This window comes from Oxyura jamaicensis, chromosome 1 (genome assembly GCF_011077185.1).
Source record: "Oxyura jamaicensis isolate SHBP4307 breed ruddy duck chromosome 1, BPBGC_Ojam_1.0, whole genome shotgun sequence".
Classification (NCBI taxonomy): domain Eukaryota; kingdom Metazoa; phylum Chordata; class Aves; order Anseriformes; family Anatidae; genus Oxyura; species Oxyura jamaicensis.
Window position 1 is genome coordinate 62,354,850 of NC_048893.1, and position 19,566 is coordinate 62,374,415.

The 19,566-nt window shown below is 42.1% G+C and overlaps 1 protein-coding gene across 1 annotated transcript in view; it reads left to right on the forward strand.

The window, feature by feature from the left end:
- The window catches only part of TMTC1 (transmembrane O-mannosyltransferase targeting cadherins 1), a 147,609-nt gene that overhangs the window by 68,525 nt on the left and 59,518 nt on the right, over positions 1-19,566 (forward strand). Inside the window, exons 8-9 of the mRNA XM_035345237.1 lie at positions 536-725; positions 14,853-14,974. Of these exons, the coding sequence (XP_035201128.1) occupies positions 536-725; positions 14,853-14,974 (312 nt within the window). The remainder of the gene's footprint in view (positions 1-535; positions 726-14,852; positions 14,975-19,566) is intronic.

Below are 19,566 nucleotides of genomic sequence, written 5' to 3' on the forward strand. Positions count from 1 at the left end.
GAAAGAGGTCTGACTTTAAATGCTCAATATTGTGCACAAAGGTGGAATCCTAAATTGGAAGTTAAGCCCAGGTGGAAGGATATTTGGAATTGCAGGAGTGATGCAATGTGCTGTGCAACAGATGGGTACACCTATCTACCTGCTTAGTTATTATTCCTTTGTAGGTGAAGCTGGTAGCCAGTCAATACAAAGTACAACATTTGAGTGCAATATGAAGCTATGTTCAGTTTTCTGAAGGCTGATGCATGGAAAACACACAAATATTATTGATCTTATGCTATTTCTTTAAATGGCCTGTTGAATTTGTGCCCACCTTCCAATCACCCCAGTCCCTCACCACATTAGCATGTCTTTATTGACAGAGGGGTATAAGGTTGCCTGTGTATGCATAGCTATTTTTTTCCTCCTTCTGTCTAGTAAGTGGTAAATGCCAAAGTCTCAATCTGTGTGAACTCAGCTTTGTTTTGGTATAAGGAAAATGTTTCATGGTGTTGGCAGCCATGCCCTGTATTACATTACCTGTTTTCTTTTGCAGGTTTCTAACTTACTCCTACCTTCTGGCCTTCAATGCGTGGCTTCTGCTGGCACCGATTACCCTGTGCTATGACTGGCAGGTCGGCAGTATCCCTCTGGTTGAGTCTGTCTGGGATGTGAGGAATTTGGCCACGGTCTTGCTGGTCGTGGTGCTGGTGTTACTCAGCCTACACTGCATCGCTGCGTTCAAGGTAACACAGAAAAAGATGCAATACAACATTTTGTTTAAATGTTGTATTCAACATTTTGTTTCCTAATCTTTAGATGAAGTGGTCACTAAGCACAGATTTTCCTCCCAAATAAATTGGACTGAGATGAAAAAACACACCACTACATAACTAAAGCAGGCGAGTTTAACAGATGAAACTGTCCCTGTAGCTGAATATCTCAGTCTCTAATTAGTTTGATTTGAGGGCAAAACTTGGCCCAGAGTCCTGCCTTTGATTACTGTTAATGATCCAAACCTTCTGAAGTTGGTGAGAGTAGTCTCAGCCTTCCCCATAGACAGTAGGCTCTTTGCCACTTGACTCAAACGGGACTGGGGACTGTCATCTGCAGAGTCCTTTGAAAATGAAATCAATTATTGTAGCTGTACCTTTACTGTGCTTGTAAAACCTAAATGTTGGATGCATCTTGATGAGAAGTAAGGGAATGCGGAAAGTTTGAAATGATCTGGAAAATGTTATTTAGCATAAATGATCTAGTTGGTGATCCAAGCTTCACGTTTCAGCATTTCAGATCCGCTGTTATTGCAGAAATGAAAGCGGGGGTATACCAGGCTTGTGAGGGGCAAGAGAACAGATATGGACTGACATGGAAGGGCGTCTTTGTAGGTTATAGGGAGTAGCAAAATATTCCTTGTGCAGTTATGTTGTGGAAGTTTCTTTAGGAAAGGTGTATGTAATGATTTTTGAAATAGTACAAAATTTCTCCTCCTTAAACGTAAATGTACAACTCACTCAAAGACGCAGTAGAGAAGTGACAGGTTTTTAACACCCCTGTTAACGCTAAGCCATGCAGGCCATATATGTGCTTCGGTCTACCCTACTAGTCTTCTCTGTGCTCCTGGCAGAAAATGAACCAAACAGTTAGAGGCTGCAGTGTCATTAATTTAAATTATACATCGACAGGTGCTGTATGGGAAATAGGGGAAAATACCCTGTTAGGTATTCACTAGTTCTACCTGCAGGTTGTGTATCATCTTATATTCCTCCTGCTTTCATTACTTACTGTTAGAGATACCCAGAAGTGTTTGTATTAGACCTAATCCTGTTCCTGGGGAAGCTAATGATAAAATTCTCATTACCCCAGTACTGAACACTTCTGAAAAACCTTATTCCACATTCTTTGAAGTTTCAGTTTCTTTTTGTCTCCTGTTGTCTGAATTGGTACTGTGTACAAAATTAATGTCATTGGTTTGCTGAGAAAAAATCTTTCAGGATTATCCAAAGACATTTTGTGTTACATTAATGTGGGTAAAATGATAATCCAGAAGAATTCCTTTGGGTAACTAAATTGTGTGTCTTCTGTGAAAATGGAAAAGAAAGTATTTCAAAAACACTTTGTGCATTAAGTATCTAGATTTCATCACTTTTTGTTGTTGTTGTTTTTTACTCCTTTTTGTTTTAAGGCAAAATAATTCAGTCTGGATTTAAGAATGCCACTGTTTGATTTGAAACTTCTATTTTTTTTTTTTTTTTTTGTGAAGAAAAGTTCACTGTTTTAACCACCGCTAATGTTGCTTTAAGCAAAGTGAATTTCACTCTCCAGACATTCACTTGTTGGATGCCTTGGAATTCATTGTGTAGATTCCCTTATGTTTGCTCTTGAAAACCCCAAACATGGAATGTATTCAATCCAAAGTGATCCACTTTCATGTCTAACGCAAGTAAAACTAGAATAATCACATATTCTCAAAAAGTGCTTTCATCAGTCTCAACTTCCCAGCGAACCCACTGTGAGCATGGACCCTGGTAATGGTTCCTGAAGGTCAACTTAGACATGCTTCTCCCAGCCTTAGGTATAATTAGAAGTAGCTGAAATACTCCGATTTTCAGAAAATCTAATTTTCTGAAGCTATTTTCTGTTTTATTTTTAGCAACATGCAAAACAATCCGATTAGGATATTGCCATTAGGTGGTATGAAGTTGATTATGATGTACAGAGCAGGAACAGACACTTCTCCTGGAAAAAAAAAATACCCTGTTGGCTTTGGATACTCTCAGGAATGTCTTCCACAGAGACAAGAGGGAAGTTCAGGACACTTCAACTGCAGGCACAATTCATTATATTAGGCTCTTAAGAAAGCTTCTTTCAAAATGCAATAGCAGTGGCTTTTAATACGACATTGATACCCCCAAGAAAGAGTATCCTTCTCTCAAGCCCCTGACACTACTTCTCACTGTGTTGTAGTTGTAGGTAGCATCACTTAGTTTTCACATTTCATAAACTGTAAGAAGTCCTGCTTTCTGTTTGAAGCAAACACATTGAACTGTCTTAGCAGCCATTTTCTCTCCTTTTTCATTGAAAAGTCTAACCTGGAAGTAATAGCTTGCAATTTTCTAAGGAATGGTTTTACAGTGAACAGGTGAATAGTTTCTGTGCCTTTTCTTTGAGTGTGTAGGTGTGCATGGGTAAGAAAGGACAAAACCTCATTCTTTCTCATTGGCACTAATACTTTCTTTCTGTGGCATGGAGGATGGAAATGATAGAAGTATTTTTGGCAGAACTGAAGAGTCTTGTGCTATGAACACTGAATTGATTTCCAGTAGCAAGAGATGGTGCGTGTATCCACAAAACAAGCTCACAGGAGACTCGCAGAATATATTACATGGAATGTAATTAGAGAATGCATGTATTGGATTTCTGCCTGTGTTGCCATTGAATTTTAAACAGGGCTAATTTGTTGTTGACTTTTGTGATTAGGGTAATAACCCTTTTGGCATGTATGTGTGATGCTGATAAAGGACATCTAAGGCATGAAGCTTTCTTGTTCCATTTCATTTCGTGAATGTTGTTATACCTCAGAAGGGGAAGAAACAGTTCAAGATTCCTACCCGTAAGTGCTTTGCTTGAAGCATGTCTGTTACTAGATTGGACAGAGCTTTTATGTTGAAAAAAAAAATGCAGAAACGGAAGGGAGCTATCCAGTTTGTTATTGTTTGGAGTGAGAAACCTAGCTCCTCTTCCTTCTGTGTTTTCACTATTGATCTCCTTACGTAATGAGGAAGTTGCTTTAAAAATTGCTTTATTAATTCCTTGAATATAATTTTTATTCACGGTGTTGTTTCATGTGCATAGTGCTAATCCCTCGTGCTTGTTGGCCAAAGAGGGTGGAAAGAGCTTCCCTGTGAGCAGCTCCCAAGGAAGACTTGTTGCTTTGCATCAAGTTTAAATGCACAACCATCCTCTCATTCCTATCACAGGCGACAATTAATGACTGTCTTCAGGAGACCTGACAGGAGTAAAGAAAAGGCCTGTTCCTTGTCACGCTTCCCACAGTCTCCGCTGTGGGAGTAAAGGACCTCGCTGTCATCTCTGGCCAAGATTTTTTCATAGTGACTAATGTGGAAAAGTTGCAGTCCGTTGTTAAGCATCTCTGAAACCTTTTGAGACTTGATTTTTTGCCATGCAGATGCCCAGCATTCTCTGCAAATTGGTCTTTCTGTTTTAGCCAAGGCGCCAAGAGTCATCAGTGGATTTTGAAATCCTCAGGTTCTGCTCAGTTCTTTGTTGTGAACTTCCTCTCCAGTCTGGCTGGGCTTCGAGTAGCATAGTGGGGATATGATGAGGGCAGGGGACACTGTAGCAAAGGCTTGCATCCCAGAGAAATAATAATAGTTGGAAAACAAAGACGAGTTTTGATTATTGTTCATTTTCAAAGCCAGCCTCAGCCACAAGGAATGGACTCGGTGTGTTTTTCCCCTTTGTGACTAGGTTGATTACAAAGCTGTCAGTGAAATGGCTGAACCCACCAACTTGCTCTAGTTTCCCAGGAAGCCAATTACAAGGCCAAAGAAATAATCTGCCACAGAGTCCTAGAATATTCTGAGAATGATAGAATATATCCAAGGGACCCACAAGGATCATCACCTCCTGGCCCCACACATGACCACCCCAAAGGCAGTCTATCTTTCTGAAGGCGTTGTGCAAACACACACCTCTGATCTTACGGGGCAGCCAAGTGCCATGAACTAGTGTTTCAGCCGTCAGATACAGGAAGGAGCAGTACACTCCCAAAGTTGATAAGGCTAAGCAAGTAACTACCAGTCTTTTTTCTTGGAGTGGGGTGGAAGCCAGGGTCAAGGTATTTTTTTTTGGGATCTAACTAAATTTTCCAGGTTCCTTTCCATTTCCTGAACATGTGTTTTTCTAACCTTCCTTTGTACGGATTAAGCCAAGCGATTTTGTTTATATTTGAGATATTTATAAAAATTACGCATCATACATTGCCATGTACTTCAAATATCTAGTAGAGAAAATATCAAAGAGAAAAGATGAAATCTCAAATGTTAAAAAGTGTTTTTGTAGTGATGTTTTCTATCCCTGGATCTGAATGAGGAAACAACTGCAACTCCTTAAATTAAAAAACATTTATCACAAAGTCCCAGCAGTAAAATAGTCATGGCTGTACCTATGGCCACTAACATACCCGAGGGCCCATAGCATTGCCTTTCTGCGCTGGCAGAAGCAGTAAGCACTTGGTGAACTCGAGAGGACACTTCTTGGCATATTGTCAGGATAACAATTATTTCTTTGACATGTCATAATAATTCAGTGAGTGTGAAAGGGAAACCCTTCAGATGTTTGAAATGCCACTCCACATGGCATTTTTAGGTCACTGCTTAATTAGCAGTGTGATTAAAACGCAGCTTGTCCTGTCACTGTGGCTGTGTGTGTATGTGCAGAGCACCTGATGGATCTGATTGCATTTAGGTACAGAACCAGAACTCCTGGTAGAACAGCCCCAGCCCTGGACCATCACGGGAGGGCTGGTGGTGGGAACACTCGGGTGTTTATGACAGGTTAATTCACAGCAAGGTCATCTGGAAATGAAACTCGAAATTGTGGCTAATGTACCTGACCAGTCTCGGGGAATTTACTGTGCCTCATACAGACGGGGGCTTGTCTTGCACTTGGCCGGTGCTCCTGAGGTAGCTTGTGGTGGCTCACAGCACCTTCCCCTAGCTCAGCAGGAACACACGGTGCTGTGCAACAGTTTGTTCACATCTGAGGAGGGAGTGCTGCTTATGTTTCAAATCAATAATAAAAAATAATCTCTAGCATCCCCTAGGACGTATCTTTTTAAAGAAAGTGCTTTGCTGCTGTATATGACAGTGCTACATATGGCACAGGAAGTTAGGATTTTCAGTTTATAGTCATTGCATGCAACTGATACAAATATATAATATTTTTCTGTTCTTTTATATGCTACAGTTGGTTATTTTTTACTTCAGAGATAATTTTAATTTTGAGGTAATGCTGCCTCTTTACGTTTCTCTGCATAGTGCTTCTTAGCCAAGACGAAGCATTTTATACCAAATTATTATGACTTTAATTCTTGCCATAATTGGCATCATATTGTCATTTATCCGGTGCTTTATATGTATGAATATCATCTAAGCATATTCCTGAGTCTCTTACAGAGTGTATTTCTTAGCTGTCTATGTTTAATAAAGTCAAGGAGGGGAACACATTTGTGTGCATGTTTCTGTTGTTTTTGCTAGCGCTCATTATGTGTATTCTCTCATGCTATTTACTTTACCCTGCACTCCCGAGACCTTTGCCTGGTTTCCCAGGTTTGGCATTTCATTAATAAATCACAGCTTATGGACCTTTCTGGGGAACAGTAGCCTTTTATAATATTCTGCAGAAGTAACGGCACAGTCAGAAACTATGCCTTGCAAAATTCATATGCCACAACACTCGCAGAACAATACCTGCTTCAAAGACACTGCAAGGTGAATAAGGCTATTTATCGACTGAGTATATCTGACGAGCTGGAAACCACAGTCATTTCCATAAAAGGTCCATTTAAAATAAATCCTGCTTTCATTTTCCTGAGGGCCCACTTGAATTCCTTCCACATACAGAAGGTCAGGACTGATGTTCTTAATCCTTAGCAGTGAGGTTTTTCTGCGCTGCTTCTGTTGTTAATGTTTGCTTCGGGGAGAGAGTAATAAGCCAGGAAGACTCTGTTTGGTGAGAGCTTCAGGAAGGGGGGAGCCCCTTGGAGGAGCTCTGCTTGCCTCGCTGGCTGCCTTCCTGCTCCATCGGATGCTGCGAGTGGATCAGCTGGGGATCCCCGGTGGGGCTGCAGACACACAAAAGCCTTCCTGGGGTGCTCACAGTGCCAGCCAACGAACTCAAGCCAAAGAAGAAGCTTCCTCAGCCTGTTTGTATGCGATTGCTGCCCTGCATTAAAAAAGCAAACACGGGAACTGCCAAAATACCTTTCGTGTCAGATTTTTCTTCTTGGTAGACGGTTGAAATAAAAGGTTTGGAGTGGGGTACTCTGAGTAAATACAGCCATAGCTGAAGCAGCTCTGATTTTTCTCCCCATGAAGACATTCAGCATCTCACCAAATGGGCTCTTAACTCCTGCAGGGATCTGTCGCACTAGGCAAGTGCCTTTCATAGGGGTAGTTACTTCTGCCGTGCTCAGTTTATCAGCACTGAATTGCTGTATTTTCAAAGATAGTCTTTTTGTTTGCTACCATGTGTGTTCTTCTTCTGGTTTGAGTTAGTATTTCAAGGCCCACTTAGAGCTGAATGGTTTTGGAGAGGCACAATAGCAGGGGTGAGAAGGAAAGGGTAGGTAGAATGAGGACCTAGAAATTCATAGGTGGGGTGATAATGATGCTCGCTGCTCTTAGCTGTCTGAGCTAAGCATTAGGGAGCCAAACTCTTGTGCGATTTTAATAGGATCCTCTTGTTCAGTGTTACCTCTTTAAAGACAAATCCGTCACTAACAGTTTCTTTTCCGAAGATTAGGCTTGTACATGCTGCAAGCAGTGTGCATGTGTTTAAATTGTAGCTTTTTTTATTAATATAGTAAAGCAATCTGCAGTCACAGAATAAAAAGGAAGAGGAAACAACAACCACAAGGTCAAAAGCATTTTTTCTAATTCCTGGAGCAATTGATTGACTTTCGTATTTCCTTTTGGAATGTTCCACTTCTGTTTTAAGGATGCGTGTGCTCCTGTATCCTGTTCAGATCGGCTCGTGATGTGGTATTAGGAGCTGCAGAGATTAGGGGCTGGGAAAAAGAGCCTATTTCTTCAGGGAATTTTAGAAGGCTGGGTTAGAAATACTGTAAACACACAGCTGAATGCATGGGTAGCTGAGGTGTACAGGGGAAAATAAAATAGCTAATATCAAAATTTTATGTTAGGATACAGAAATCAAAGATGAAATATTAATAGAATATAATTCTGTGCCCTGCTGTGGGTAATGGGATTGGAAAAGGACTACTTTCTGCTTTTATTCCATAACTGAGAGCCTGATTTTCAGAGCTGCTGAACATCTACTGTTTCCACGGATGAAAATGGATTTTTTTGGTACTTTCAACATTTCTGAAAAATAAGCTCTGTTTTACCTAGTGGTAGAGACCAGAACTTGCTTCTTTCTGAAAACAGGAAGTGACTGATCTCACCAGGATAGTCCAAGATATATCTGCCAAGGATTTCTTTCAGATAATCCCTGATGAGGGAGCCAGGGATGCTTCCAGAGGTTTTGAATCTGTTTCTGACTGGTTTCTGTTTGCCTGCGTACCAGCTCCTGAACAGATACTCCTGCTGCTGAACTGGAAAGTAGTTTTTGCTGCTGCTGCCAAATATTAGAAAAGGGATGTCAGATGGTTAATAGTTAGCAGTGGTGGTCAAAACAGCATTGGAAACCTTCACGGCTTCGGACTATCAGTGAAGTATAAAATTTGTTTAATTCTAGTCAGTAGTAACTGTGGGTGATTTTATCAGAACTAGATGGTCACCAAGGAAAACTGAGTTATTTTCAGAAGACGGTGACTTGCGAAGCCTGGCATCCAAGCAGCTGGCCCTACAGAAGATACTGATTTACTTATCTTTTTAATTTTAATTTTTTGGATGAGGTGAAAGAATAAAAGTCCTGATAAATTGTGGTGATTACAGAATTTGTGTCTCCTTTTTGTAGGAGCAAGCTGATTAAGCCCAGAGTCAGAGCCAGTTTTGAAACTGGGCAGTTACCTTTGCTGTGCCAAATGTTTGCATTTTTCAGACCATCTGTTGACACCTGACTTTTGGCACCGTTTGCTCAGGCAGCAGAGTGAAGCAGTCACAGCTCCCCAGTGCCCTCCTGTTTGGCCACAGAAGATAGATGTACGTGTCCCATCCTGATTTCTGCTGGTGATCTAAAGAAAACCATGCTGATGGGACCCAGGGCATTGTACAGCTCTGTCATCACGTCTCGGTCTGTGCCTGCATCAGGGCAGTGGGACTAGGGAGCACCCAGTGCTTGCTTCTGCTTTGCTTTCCATCAACAGCCACTTCTTCCTGTGGCAGAGCGAATCCCTAGGGTTGCTTCCTGATGAGCTAAAGTTTGCTTTTTATCACTTATGCGTGAATGCATGGTGAATTTGACATGCTTCTGCAGAATCCCTTTTATCTTTAATACCATATATGTGGAAGTGCAAGAGCAGATGCTGTAGATCCTGACCTTGTGCCGTGTCAAATGCTACCGCTGGCTTGAACAGGCTGGTAAGGTGTCACATTGCCGAGCTGCTCGTGGCTTCGTGAGTGACAGATACAACAGGAGTAGGTGAACTGAGTTGGCGTGCGGTCTGCACTAAGCACTTGCACAAATGGATTTTAGGAGTGAGAATAATTCTTCTGAAGAATCATAATCCTGTCTGTGATCTGCAGATAGGCTTGGAGCTCCTTTGAATCTTTGTCTTGTTAATGGATAATGTACTTACCACCCAGGCCTGCAAGCATCTGAAAATGTGCAGTAACGTTTATTGCTGTTACACAGCCGTGCTCTACCAGCTTTCCTGGATGCCAGCTTCTCTGCACTTGCAGCCAGCTGTTCCAAGCATAACATCTCACTGGCTGCGATGGACCATCCAGAGCTCCCTGGCAGAGGGTGATTTATGCTTCTGGTAGGAAGGAAGTCTTTGCTCCATGGAGCTGTTGGGTCTAAATGGCGGAGAGGTGATGCTTGCCTCACTCTCAAAATAAGCTGTTAGAGGGAGAAATTAAACCCATTTGATTTCCACCTTCTAATTGAACAGGCAAGCACGTGTGAACACTTTTAGAAACTCTTCAGGTTATAACAGAACTGAATTTGCTTGGACTTGTTTGCCCAGCTGCTGTCTTCCCTGAGCCAGGAGGAAGGCTGTCCTTGCAGCTCTGCTCTTGGATGCCTCGGCTCTCGGAGGTGCCAGGGAGCGTGAACATGAGTCTCGCCATCACACTGTAGGGGTTGATGGGTCTGGCACCTCAGTCCGTGCCTTCTTAATGAGAAAGAGAGGGAATTGCTTTTGCAAGTCCATAGTTTATGACAGATATTTCAAAGCAGTCAGTGTACATCCTGTACTTGTACTTAGTGGGCTATGGCTTGCAGAAGACTTGCAATATAACAGTAAAAAGATATTTATTTGTAGCTCAGGAATATGTCTTATGAGTAATACCGTGGAAGCTCTCTTTCAGTTGTAAACTCTAGACTTTCTTCCTTTTCTTCCAAATCGCCAAGGAAGCAGTTCTTGAGATTTATTGCTGTGGTGATGGTTTTTGACCTGGAAATGATTCTTTTCTGTTTTGTCTGAGATAGTGTGATGGCATTTTGTCTTCCATCTGGGAGGAGGCATGAATTCTTTAGTTCTTTGATAAGTGCATGAAAAGTAGTAGGGTTAAAAATTCTTCTTTATTAATTTTGGTTACAGTATAATGAAAGCCTCATTGTAACTCAAGGTGGATGTGAATTTGAAAACCCCCAACAATCTATCTGATATAAGAAATGCTATTCTGTTTTAAAGTTGGTTGGTTTTTAACAAAAGGATCCATTCTAAGATTAATTCAAATGCACCTTTTCTTTTTTTTTTCTTTTTTTTTTTTTCTTCCAGAGACCTTTGTGACAGGTAGGAAGGAAAGTCTAATATTTCCAAGAGAAAGAACCATTTTTAAGGTGGAAGGAGTTTTCTCTCTGTAAAATGAATGAAGTGATCTGTAATTTCAGTCTCTGAATTTTTATTTTAAGGAAAAAAAAAAAGACAAGCAGAATTGCTTACCCCTTTAAAAGCTTTTACTACTGCTCTGGGCACTGGGAATATGTTGGCTCTGCCACCTTTAGCTCAGCTGTCTCATAAGTGGCTCAGATGACCAGAGTAATTAAACAGTAAGTCACCAACCAGATAATTTTGAAAAATGTAACAAGCTACATGTAGTCTTTGTTTCAACAAAACATGGAGGGCAATCTCCTATGGCTTGTGTTGAAGGAAGATCCTACTGCCAGGCCTCCCAGGCAGGGCACAGCAGCGGGGCGTGAAGGTGTCAGCTGCACAAAGGGTGCTTACAAGTTTTGGAGAAGATAATGGCTGGGTGGAGGAGAGAAACCCAAACCAAGATCTGGAGTGGCTGTGGGGTGAGAGCCACAGTGGGATGTCTCACCAGCAAGACCATGCATAGCACAAAACCAGCCAAAGCCTGGCTGGGGCCTTTTAGCCATGGTGCAGTGAGGGGAACGTGTAGGGTGGGGATGGTAAGGGATGTAAAGGGAATGGAAGTCACAGAACCTTTGGGTTTCATTTCTTTTGTCTTGTGCATTTGTTTTAGAATAACAAAGACAACACGTATCGTTTCCCCCTAAAACAAGTAATAACCTCTTTGTTCTCTTGGCTGGGGTACCGTTTTGACACACGGGGCTAGAGCAGCTCCACAGAAGGGTTTAAAAACACTGACCTTGTGTTCCTAAAATGGGAAAGTTTAAACGCAACCAAACAATGCTCAGTCCAGTGCCCTTAAACTTAAAGGCCTTCAAGGACCAGGTCTTAACAAAAGCCTCTGCCTGAACTGAATGCTTTAAAAAGGGTGCTGCCAGCTGCCAGATACGTCTTGTTCCAGCAGGCAGTGGCGCCACAGAGGATTCTGCTTCTCCGTGAGGCTGCTGCACAGTGCTGCTTCCAGTCTCAGAGCCCTGCTGGAGGGACTGAGCTGGCAGCCTTCAATGACATTAGTCCAGAGCTGTGACTTGTTGTGCAGGGAGAAAAGGCCCACAATGCTGTTTTCTCCTTCAGTCTGGCCAATTCCCACATTTTCCTTTCTCACATTGGATGTGCAGGTTTTCTCCAGCTTTCAGTTTCTTTTGCTTATCTGCAGTGCTGCAGCCTTGAATAGCACGGTGTCCTTCCCGGAGACGTTAACTAGAGGTTGCTTCCCCAGTTATTGATTTAACAAACTGGGGAACTATTTGATAGCTGGCTCATTTTAAAGCAAGAGTGTGTCGTGGGGAACATTTTCTGCATTAGCCGTGCACACCCTCTGGCCCAACATACATTCTTGTGCCTCTGGGTCTTTGTTGCCAGACTCGTGGGGTAGTGATGGCAGCACATGGGCACCAAAATTAGGGCAGACAAGGTGGGAAGAGAAAGTAGTGTCAAGAGGCAGGAGAGGAATGGAATACATATCCAGAGTTTTTTTGAGCTAGGACTGATAATTTGCTGCATTCAGAGTTGAGAAATAATTTTTAATCCATTCTTTTTTTCTGTCCAATTCCATCATAATTACAAGCCCAAATAACCATTACTGGGCACCTCTGCCATCAGCTTTATGGATTGGTATCAGTTTCAGCTCTAGGAATAATGTATTTTAGGTTTTGCTGTGACTGCAGGAAGGCAGTAGTAACTGTGTTTTAAATGCACTGAAAAAGTAGACGACAAGCAGGTAATTGTGGTGCTGTTTAAAGCGGGTATTAATAAAGGTCCCTGGAGAAATGAGTTGTTTCTCTCCCTGCCTTGTGTTTCTTCTTTAATCCAGGGGAAGTCATTGCACTTTTCTTGTGAACATGGAGTACACTCGGGGTAGAAAGATTCTCTTCTAAAGCAACATAAGGCCCTTTTTTTACTCAGGGGTTTCCAAACGCTCTACTTGGTGGGAGCCCAATGCTGAGGGGGAGAGTCTGTTGGTCCCCTTCCTTCGTGGTGGCAAATGCTCAATGTGTAACCCTTTTGCAGTGCAGGACTGCTGATACCTTTTTAAAATTGGTACTGGTTGAAAAGTTGTCCTCAGAAAGTGATTGTTTTCCTAAGACATTCTTCCAACTTAGTTTTCTCTCTGTGGCAAGTATATCTACATCATTCGGTCTCAATCTTGACTTTTATCTAGGTGAAAGACAATCTGTTTTTTTTTCTCTCCTTCTAAATGATCTCTGGTACCATTCATGTTTGTGCAGTGGTATCTCTTTCTCAAAGAGCGTTCACCAAACAGGCTGAACCTGGTAATGCAAACTGGTAAGTAAAGTCTGTGCGAAGGATATTGCTGAGTGGTTGTGAGAAGTAATGTACCACTGGTGTGTTTGAGAAGATACAAGAGTACTGCTTGTCATTCTTGCTTGTGTGACAACTGAGGCACCACCATGGTCCACCTCTGGGCAACCTTGATAGCACTACACACTCTGAGCAGACGTGATTTGAACCACATAAACACATTCCTCTGGACCTGAGGCAATGAAGACCCTGCAGGGGGTGTATGATGTAGCACCACTGTAGTCCCTTAGGATGCTTAGTCACCCACCACGTGTGCTTTTCACCTCTCTTTGACTTAAGTGGTAGATTAGGTATTAAGTCCAGTCTAAATGGCCAGCTTTCAGATGGCTAAAGGTAGAAAAGAGAGATCAAGTCCTCAGTAAATGTGCTTAGTATGTATAAATGATTCAGTCCTGTAGTTGTAGTGGGTTGATATGTGGCTGTGTGCCAGATTAGCCTTCTAAAATGTACCCTTGATTTTTGTGCCCACAGAAAATGTTCATTGTCTTTTCCACAGAACAGGATTTTAACACTGGGACTTCTGAATTTCAGTCATGGATTAGGCCAGTGGTAACTGGTGTCACAGTCTCTAGGAGTGCAAAAGCAAGACAGGTTGTACTGCCTGGCCCCACATCATTGACTGGACTCTGCTCCTCTACTCAAAAATCTCATTCAGTGTTTCTAAATTTAGCCCCCCCCAGCTAAAGCTTTGCAAGTCAATTTGCTCTCTGAAGTTGAGAAATTGCCCAAAACAATTAGAAAGTCCTACAACCATTAAGCAATTCTGCTTGCATCTGTTTCTAAATGTGAGAGAGAGAGACTTCTTTAAATGGATGCAGAACGGCACTGTGGTGACTGATGAGACAGCAGCATCACAGGCAGGGCAGGAAAGCACAGATGCCTGGCTGGATGATTTTACAGACCTAATACTACATTTCTGTTAGCCTGATTTTATCCTTTGAGATCAACAGAAAGCACAAAATGATTCAACATCTTGGGGTGGAGCTAATAGCGAAGCTCAACATGCCTAAGGAGGCTTTGTTCTTCCTGTGGTGGGAATGGGGGCTGCTGGTGGTTAACTGCATCCTGAGATTTTTGTGGCAGCCATGCAAATCACAGCTGTTTGGAACTGCATGTGGCGATTAGATTTCTCCTCAAAGAGCTACGTTGAAGTGAGCTCAAGTGAAGGGCATTAACTGAGCTTAAGTGAAAGACATTAGCTTTAATATATAGTAAGCCTCAAATTTCCAACTCTGTATGAGACCTTGTGTGTGAAAGTACCATTGCAAGTTTACGTATTGTCTCGAAAGGGATGAAATGACTACATTAATGTGCCATTTGGGGCTAGTTTTCTGTACATAAAATGCGACTGATTGAACAGCCTTTCCTCATTTATAAACACTTATGCTTGCACACCACAGTCTGTGTGTGATATGCACTTGTATATTTTCATACGGCCGTATTGTGATGGACATGGTAATATATACATTCACACTATTACCAATATGGAGTGCCTCTGAGGTGCTATCTGTGGCATCTCAGGAGAGCTGCATACAATACAACTGACACTGGAAGAGGTACCGAGAATAGCACATCCTGTCATCAGTGTTTTTGCACTTTCTGGACATAGCAGATGCACAAACAGTATGCAAATACGGAAAAACAGTATCTTGAAATAATTTCTTCAAATGAAAAACATACCAAACATTAACTTGAGTTGCTTCTTTTTGTGAATAAGAATCTCAGAAGGAAAGGGGAAATTTAGTGGTGAATGAAATTGGATTTTTTTTTTAGTTGATATTTGTTTAATTTTGTGTTATTGCAGAAACTGGAACATAAAGAAGTTTTGGTTGGCTTGTTGTTCCTGGTTTTCCCATTCATCCCAGCCAGCAACCTCTTCTTCAGGGTGGGATTTGTGGTGGCAGAGCGAGTCCTTTACATGCCGAGGTAACTATTGCAATTGAATTCCTTTCTAATGAGACCACCATCCCATTTTCTAAAAGCAGACAAGATTATTTCTTCCCTTTTACAGTACTTCAAACATTATTTTGGTAGTCAGTATGCTCTCTGCCTTTGAGGTTTGGCATGATAGTATGAGGGATTTTATAGTCATTTGACAGCAGATTGCTTGTCCAAAGTAAAGCTAGCCAAATTCATTTCTTTTTTTCAACACAGATTTTGATGGGTTTGAAACAGCTGAATACAGTGATGAGTTGTTGTTTCTTTAGGATTATCCCCCACCAGTCTTTCTGAAAGCATTATCAACTCACATTATCAATTGTCAATGTCTCTACCTTAAGGACAGTGTCTGAAGAGTTAACCTGTCATTTTTATTGTGGTATTGCTCAGCTTTCCGTCTACATGAGGTGGTCAGGGAAAACAAAGATGACAGTATTGCTGTCTTAAAAGGCTGCTGACTTGAGTTGTGGAATATGTACATGACCTTCTGCCTGTATGCAGACACATCTATGAGTGGAGGATTTGCAGTTGTGGAAGAGGATGAGGAAAATCCAGCCCCTTCTCCATCCCTCAGCATCTTCCCCAGGGTTTCCTCCAGTTTCCAGCCTCTTAACAAGTGTTGATTTAGTCTTCCCATTTCTTTTACTCAAGGGCAGCTTTGAGGCGTTACTTTGACATCCCCACAGTATCCAGACCGGTGGCTACAGTGGCAGTTAGAGGACATTTATCCAGGATGCACCAGACAGTTGCCCGTTTTACAGAATCAGAGAATAGCTGGGGTTTGAAGGGACCTCTGGAGGTCATCTGCTCCAACCCCCTGCTCAAGCAGGGCCTCCTAGAGCGGGTTGCTCAGGACTATGTCCAGACAGTTTTTGAGTATTTCCAAGGATGGGGACTCCACAGCCTCTCTGGGAAGCCTGTGTCCTTGGAGCTTGTTCCAGCCATGAGCGTAAACAGTCATTCTTGAATGTCACAAGTCAGTAGGCCTAATTCTACCTGCAGGTGCAGGGGGTCAGCTCCTGTTACCTTGAATGGGAGCTGTCCTTGTGGAGCTGTCAGCAAAGTATAGTCCTAAATTTCACTTTGGATTGCTTTGTGATAACTAAGACAATAATTTTATTCCACTGTTTACACTGTACTTTGTGTGATTCCAAAAATCCTAGAAAAATGCACTTACAGGTTTTCTTTTGCAAAGCCTTTGCTTATTCTAATAACCATTTGTGTAAGTATTATCACAAAAGGGCTGCTTGTTGGTGTAAAACTAGGGTTGTTGCATTTACTACAAGCCTTCTACGTAGGCTCTGTGTCTGTGCTCTGCTTTATACTGACAGCTTTTTGGGTCAAATCCTACTGCTTTTATTCACATCACTAGCCCTGCTTTTGTCTGGTGGGAGCATACCTGGAAGTACAGTGAGTGAAAGTTGTCCCTCTGAGTTATTTTGCAAATGATACCCTCAGCTAATGGATCTTGCATCATTTCAAATTAACTTGAAAATCAGATTGCTTTAAATTCATGTAACAGAAAATGAGGAAACACATGAAAGCGCAAAGCTATTAAGGAACAGTCAGCTGAACACAAGGCTGTGTTGAGTGGTTGCATTTCTGAATCTCAAAAGAACAACTGCGGAAAATACTTCAGCTGTCAGCAGTTCCTTGTCCTCCTCCAGATGAGACTGCTGATATAATGAGAGGAGGGGCAATGAAGAAGAAAAAGGGAGACGTTTGCACAGAGAAAATTAATCCGCATTAACATGTATGCATATAGTTTGTATAATGCTTTTCATCTCCCTATTGGCATTGCAAATATATGACCTACAAAGTAGGTAATTGATAGTTGCCCCCTGTTTTTTTTTTCAGACAGGAAAACTGGCGGGGGGGGGGAGATTAAATGATTTCTCTAGAATAAACCTGTGTTGGAGTCCCTGGGTGTCCTGCTTTGCTCAGATCACTCATGCCTTGCTTTGCAGTATGTGTTTTTTGCTCTTAGCCCAGGCTGGAAGGCAAAAACCCCACAGCTAACGGGAGATGGCAGGTACCATGAACACATGAAAGGGACACTTCCTAGCCAAAGGATCTTGAGAGCTGATTTCTTGGCTCAGTTACTAAGACACGAGCTCTCTTTAAATTCTCTGGGTTCAAAACAACACGAGCGGTGAGGAGGGCTTCTGTGAGCATTTCTGACTATGGCAGAACTAAAATGATGTTTTTTTCCTTCCTCAGGAACGTGGCAGCTTAATAGTGATAGCTCTCATAAGGAGTCGTGTTCTTTATTTAGAACAGCCTTTGGCAGTTTTCTTATGTTACGTCTTGAAAAGTGCTTTTCCTATGCCTTGCCATTTCTTCTATAAAATTCAGTTTACAACTGGGAGGTGGTCATTCAGCTTTATTTAGACAAAAGTACTGAATCAGATGGCAAGAACTTGGTAACCTGTGTTGCTGGGCTTATGCTAGAAGGTGCTTTTCTACCTCTGTTTCAAGTAATAGCCTTTTATTAGTAGTTGTGGATATTATGGTTGTTCACGCTTACGTATATATGTCACAGCCTGAAGTCCTAATTCAGTGTTGCTTGGTAGTTACCTGAGCAAAATGTCAAGTGTTTTGTTTTCAATAAAAATTGAGTAAGGACCCAAAGATTTATGTAAAAGATGTTGTAAATGGAAAGGAACAAGGAACAAGCCTTTTGCTCAATGGCTAATTATACAGCTGGGCCTTGCCTTCTGGAGGCTGATGGGTTATTTTGAACAATTCCCCTTCTGTCTGCAGCCATGCCTCAGGGGAGAGGGATATGATATAAGTCAACCTGGCTGAATGTGTTCTTTAATTGGCTTCAGCAATACAGTAGTATTTGGAGGAAATATTTCTTGTATTTAGTTTTCATTTGAGGGTTACAAGTGCTTAGTTGTTTAAATCAGAACTTTAAAAAAGTAATATTGCCTAAGCCTGAAAAATTTCATAGATCAATTTATTGTCTTTAAACTTCAAATTGTATTTTTTTTTTTTTTTAATCCTGAAGGGTGAGAATGCTTGTCTTCAAGGAGCTAAAGATGTGAAATGTGTACCTTGGGAGAGGTGGGCAGGATACGGCTCCAAAGGCCACAATTTTCAAGAGAGGCATCGAAATAAATAGCTGGATCAGTGAAAGACTCAAATCACAGCAGGTTTTCCTCTCTTTAAAATATAGATGTAATTATGCAGGCTGTGTATCTGCAGTTGCCACATGCAACTTAGTTGTTTTAAAATCGGGAACAACTTTGTGCATCCAGTTATTCTGAGCCGTGAGCCGTTTGTCTCACTGAACTTGAACCCCGGAGCACTAGCTCCTGCCTTTTCACATGGAGAAACAGGAGGGACACTGCAACCTCTGGGGCCATCCATCCAGGAGCTGCCAGCCCTACTGACTTAGCAGCAGAGCTGGGGTTGCTCTCTGCCTTATAGGATCAGACCTGTCCTAGGGGAGCAATTTCTATTTTCCTCATCTTTTACGCTGCTCTGCTAGCAGTGGCCCTGGCTGGACTGCTGTGTTGTAGCTGTATGTCTGAAGCTGATTTTTACAAGCTCATATCAACCAACAAATCAACCAAAGCATTGCTGCCTGGAGTATTTCTGATTTGGAAAGCCAACCAGGTGAAAGCAATAGGCAACCCAGCAGTACCCACATGACTTTTCTGGCAGCTCACTTGCCTTGCTTACTGCAACGAGTGGGTTGCAGAGTACACTGTTGGTCTTTCCCAACTGAGACAGTTAGAGCTTGCTGTCATTTTTTTCACCAGCTCCTCAGTTTGTTAAAAGTTGATGTTGCAACCCTGATTGTCAATACTAGAAGATGAGACCACTGCTCTATTATACAGTGTGGCATTTGGTCCAGTGTCTGTCTAATAATATGCAAGAAAGCCAGCAACCAGAAAAAAAGAGCACCAGTATTTTTCAGGAACTTAGCGTATCACCTGACAGCTTTCCCTTTCCATATTCCCATCCCCTTCCCCTTTCCTATTTCGATAGCAATGCAGGGACTATATGGAATTTTTGCCTTTGCATAGAGCACGTTTTTGATTGTGTGATAATGCATTCGTTCCCATTAGTGTAATTCTGTATATTATTATCTTCTGTAATTAGGAAAAAAAAAAAAAAAAGAACCTGATGGGAACCTGATGGGACATGGGATACTTTGCAGTTTTCATGAACCTGAATCGAGTACTGTGTTCAGTTTTGGGCCCCTCGCTACCGAGTACTGTGTTCAGTTTTGGGCCCCTCGCTACAAGAAGGACATCGAGGTGCTTGAGCGGGTCCAAAGAAGGGCGACGAAGCTGGTGAGGGGCCTGGAGAACAAGTCCTACGAGGAGCGGCTGAAGGAGCTGGGCTTATTCAGCCTGGAGAGAGGAGGCTCAGGGGCGACCTTATCGCTCTCTACAGATACCTTAAAGGAGGCTGTAGAGAAGTGGGGGTTGGCCTGTTCTCCCACGTGCCTGGTGACAGGACGAGGGGGAATGGGCTAAAGTTGCGCCAGGGGAGTTTTAGGTTAGATGTTAAGAAGAGCTTCTTTACTGAAAGGGTTGTGAGGCATTGGAACGGGCTGCCCAGGG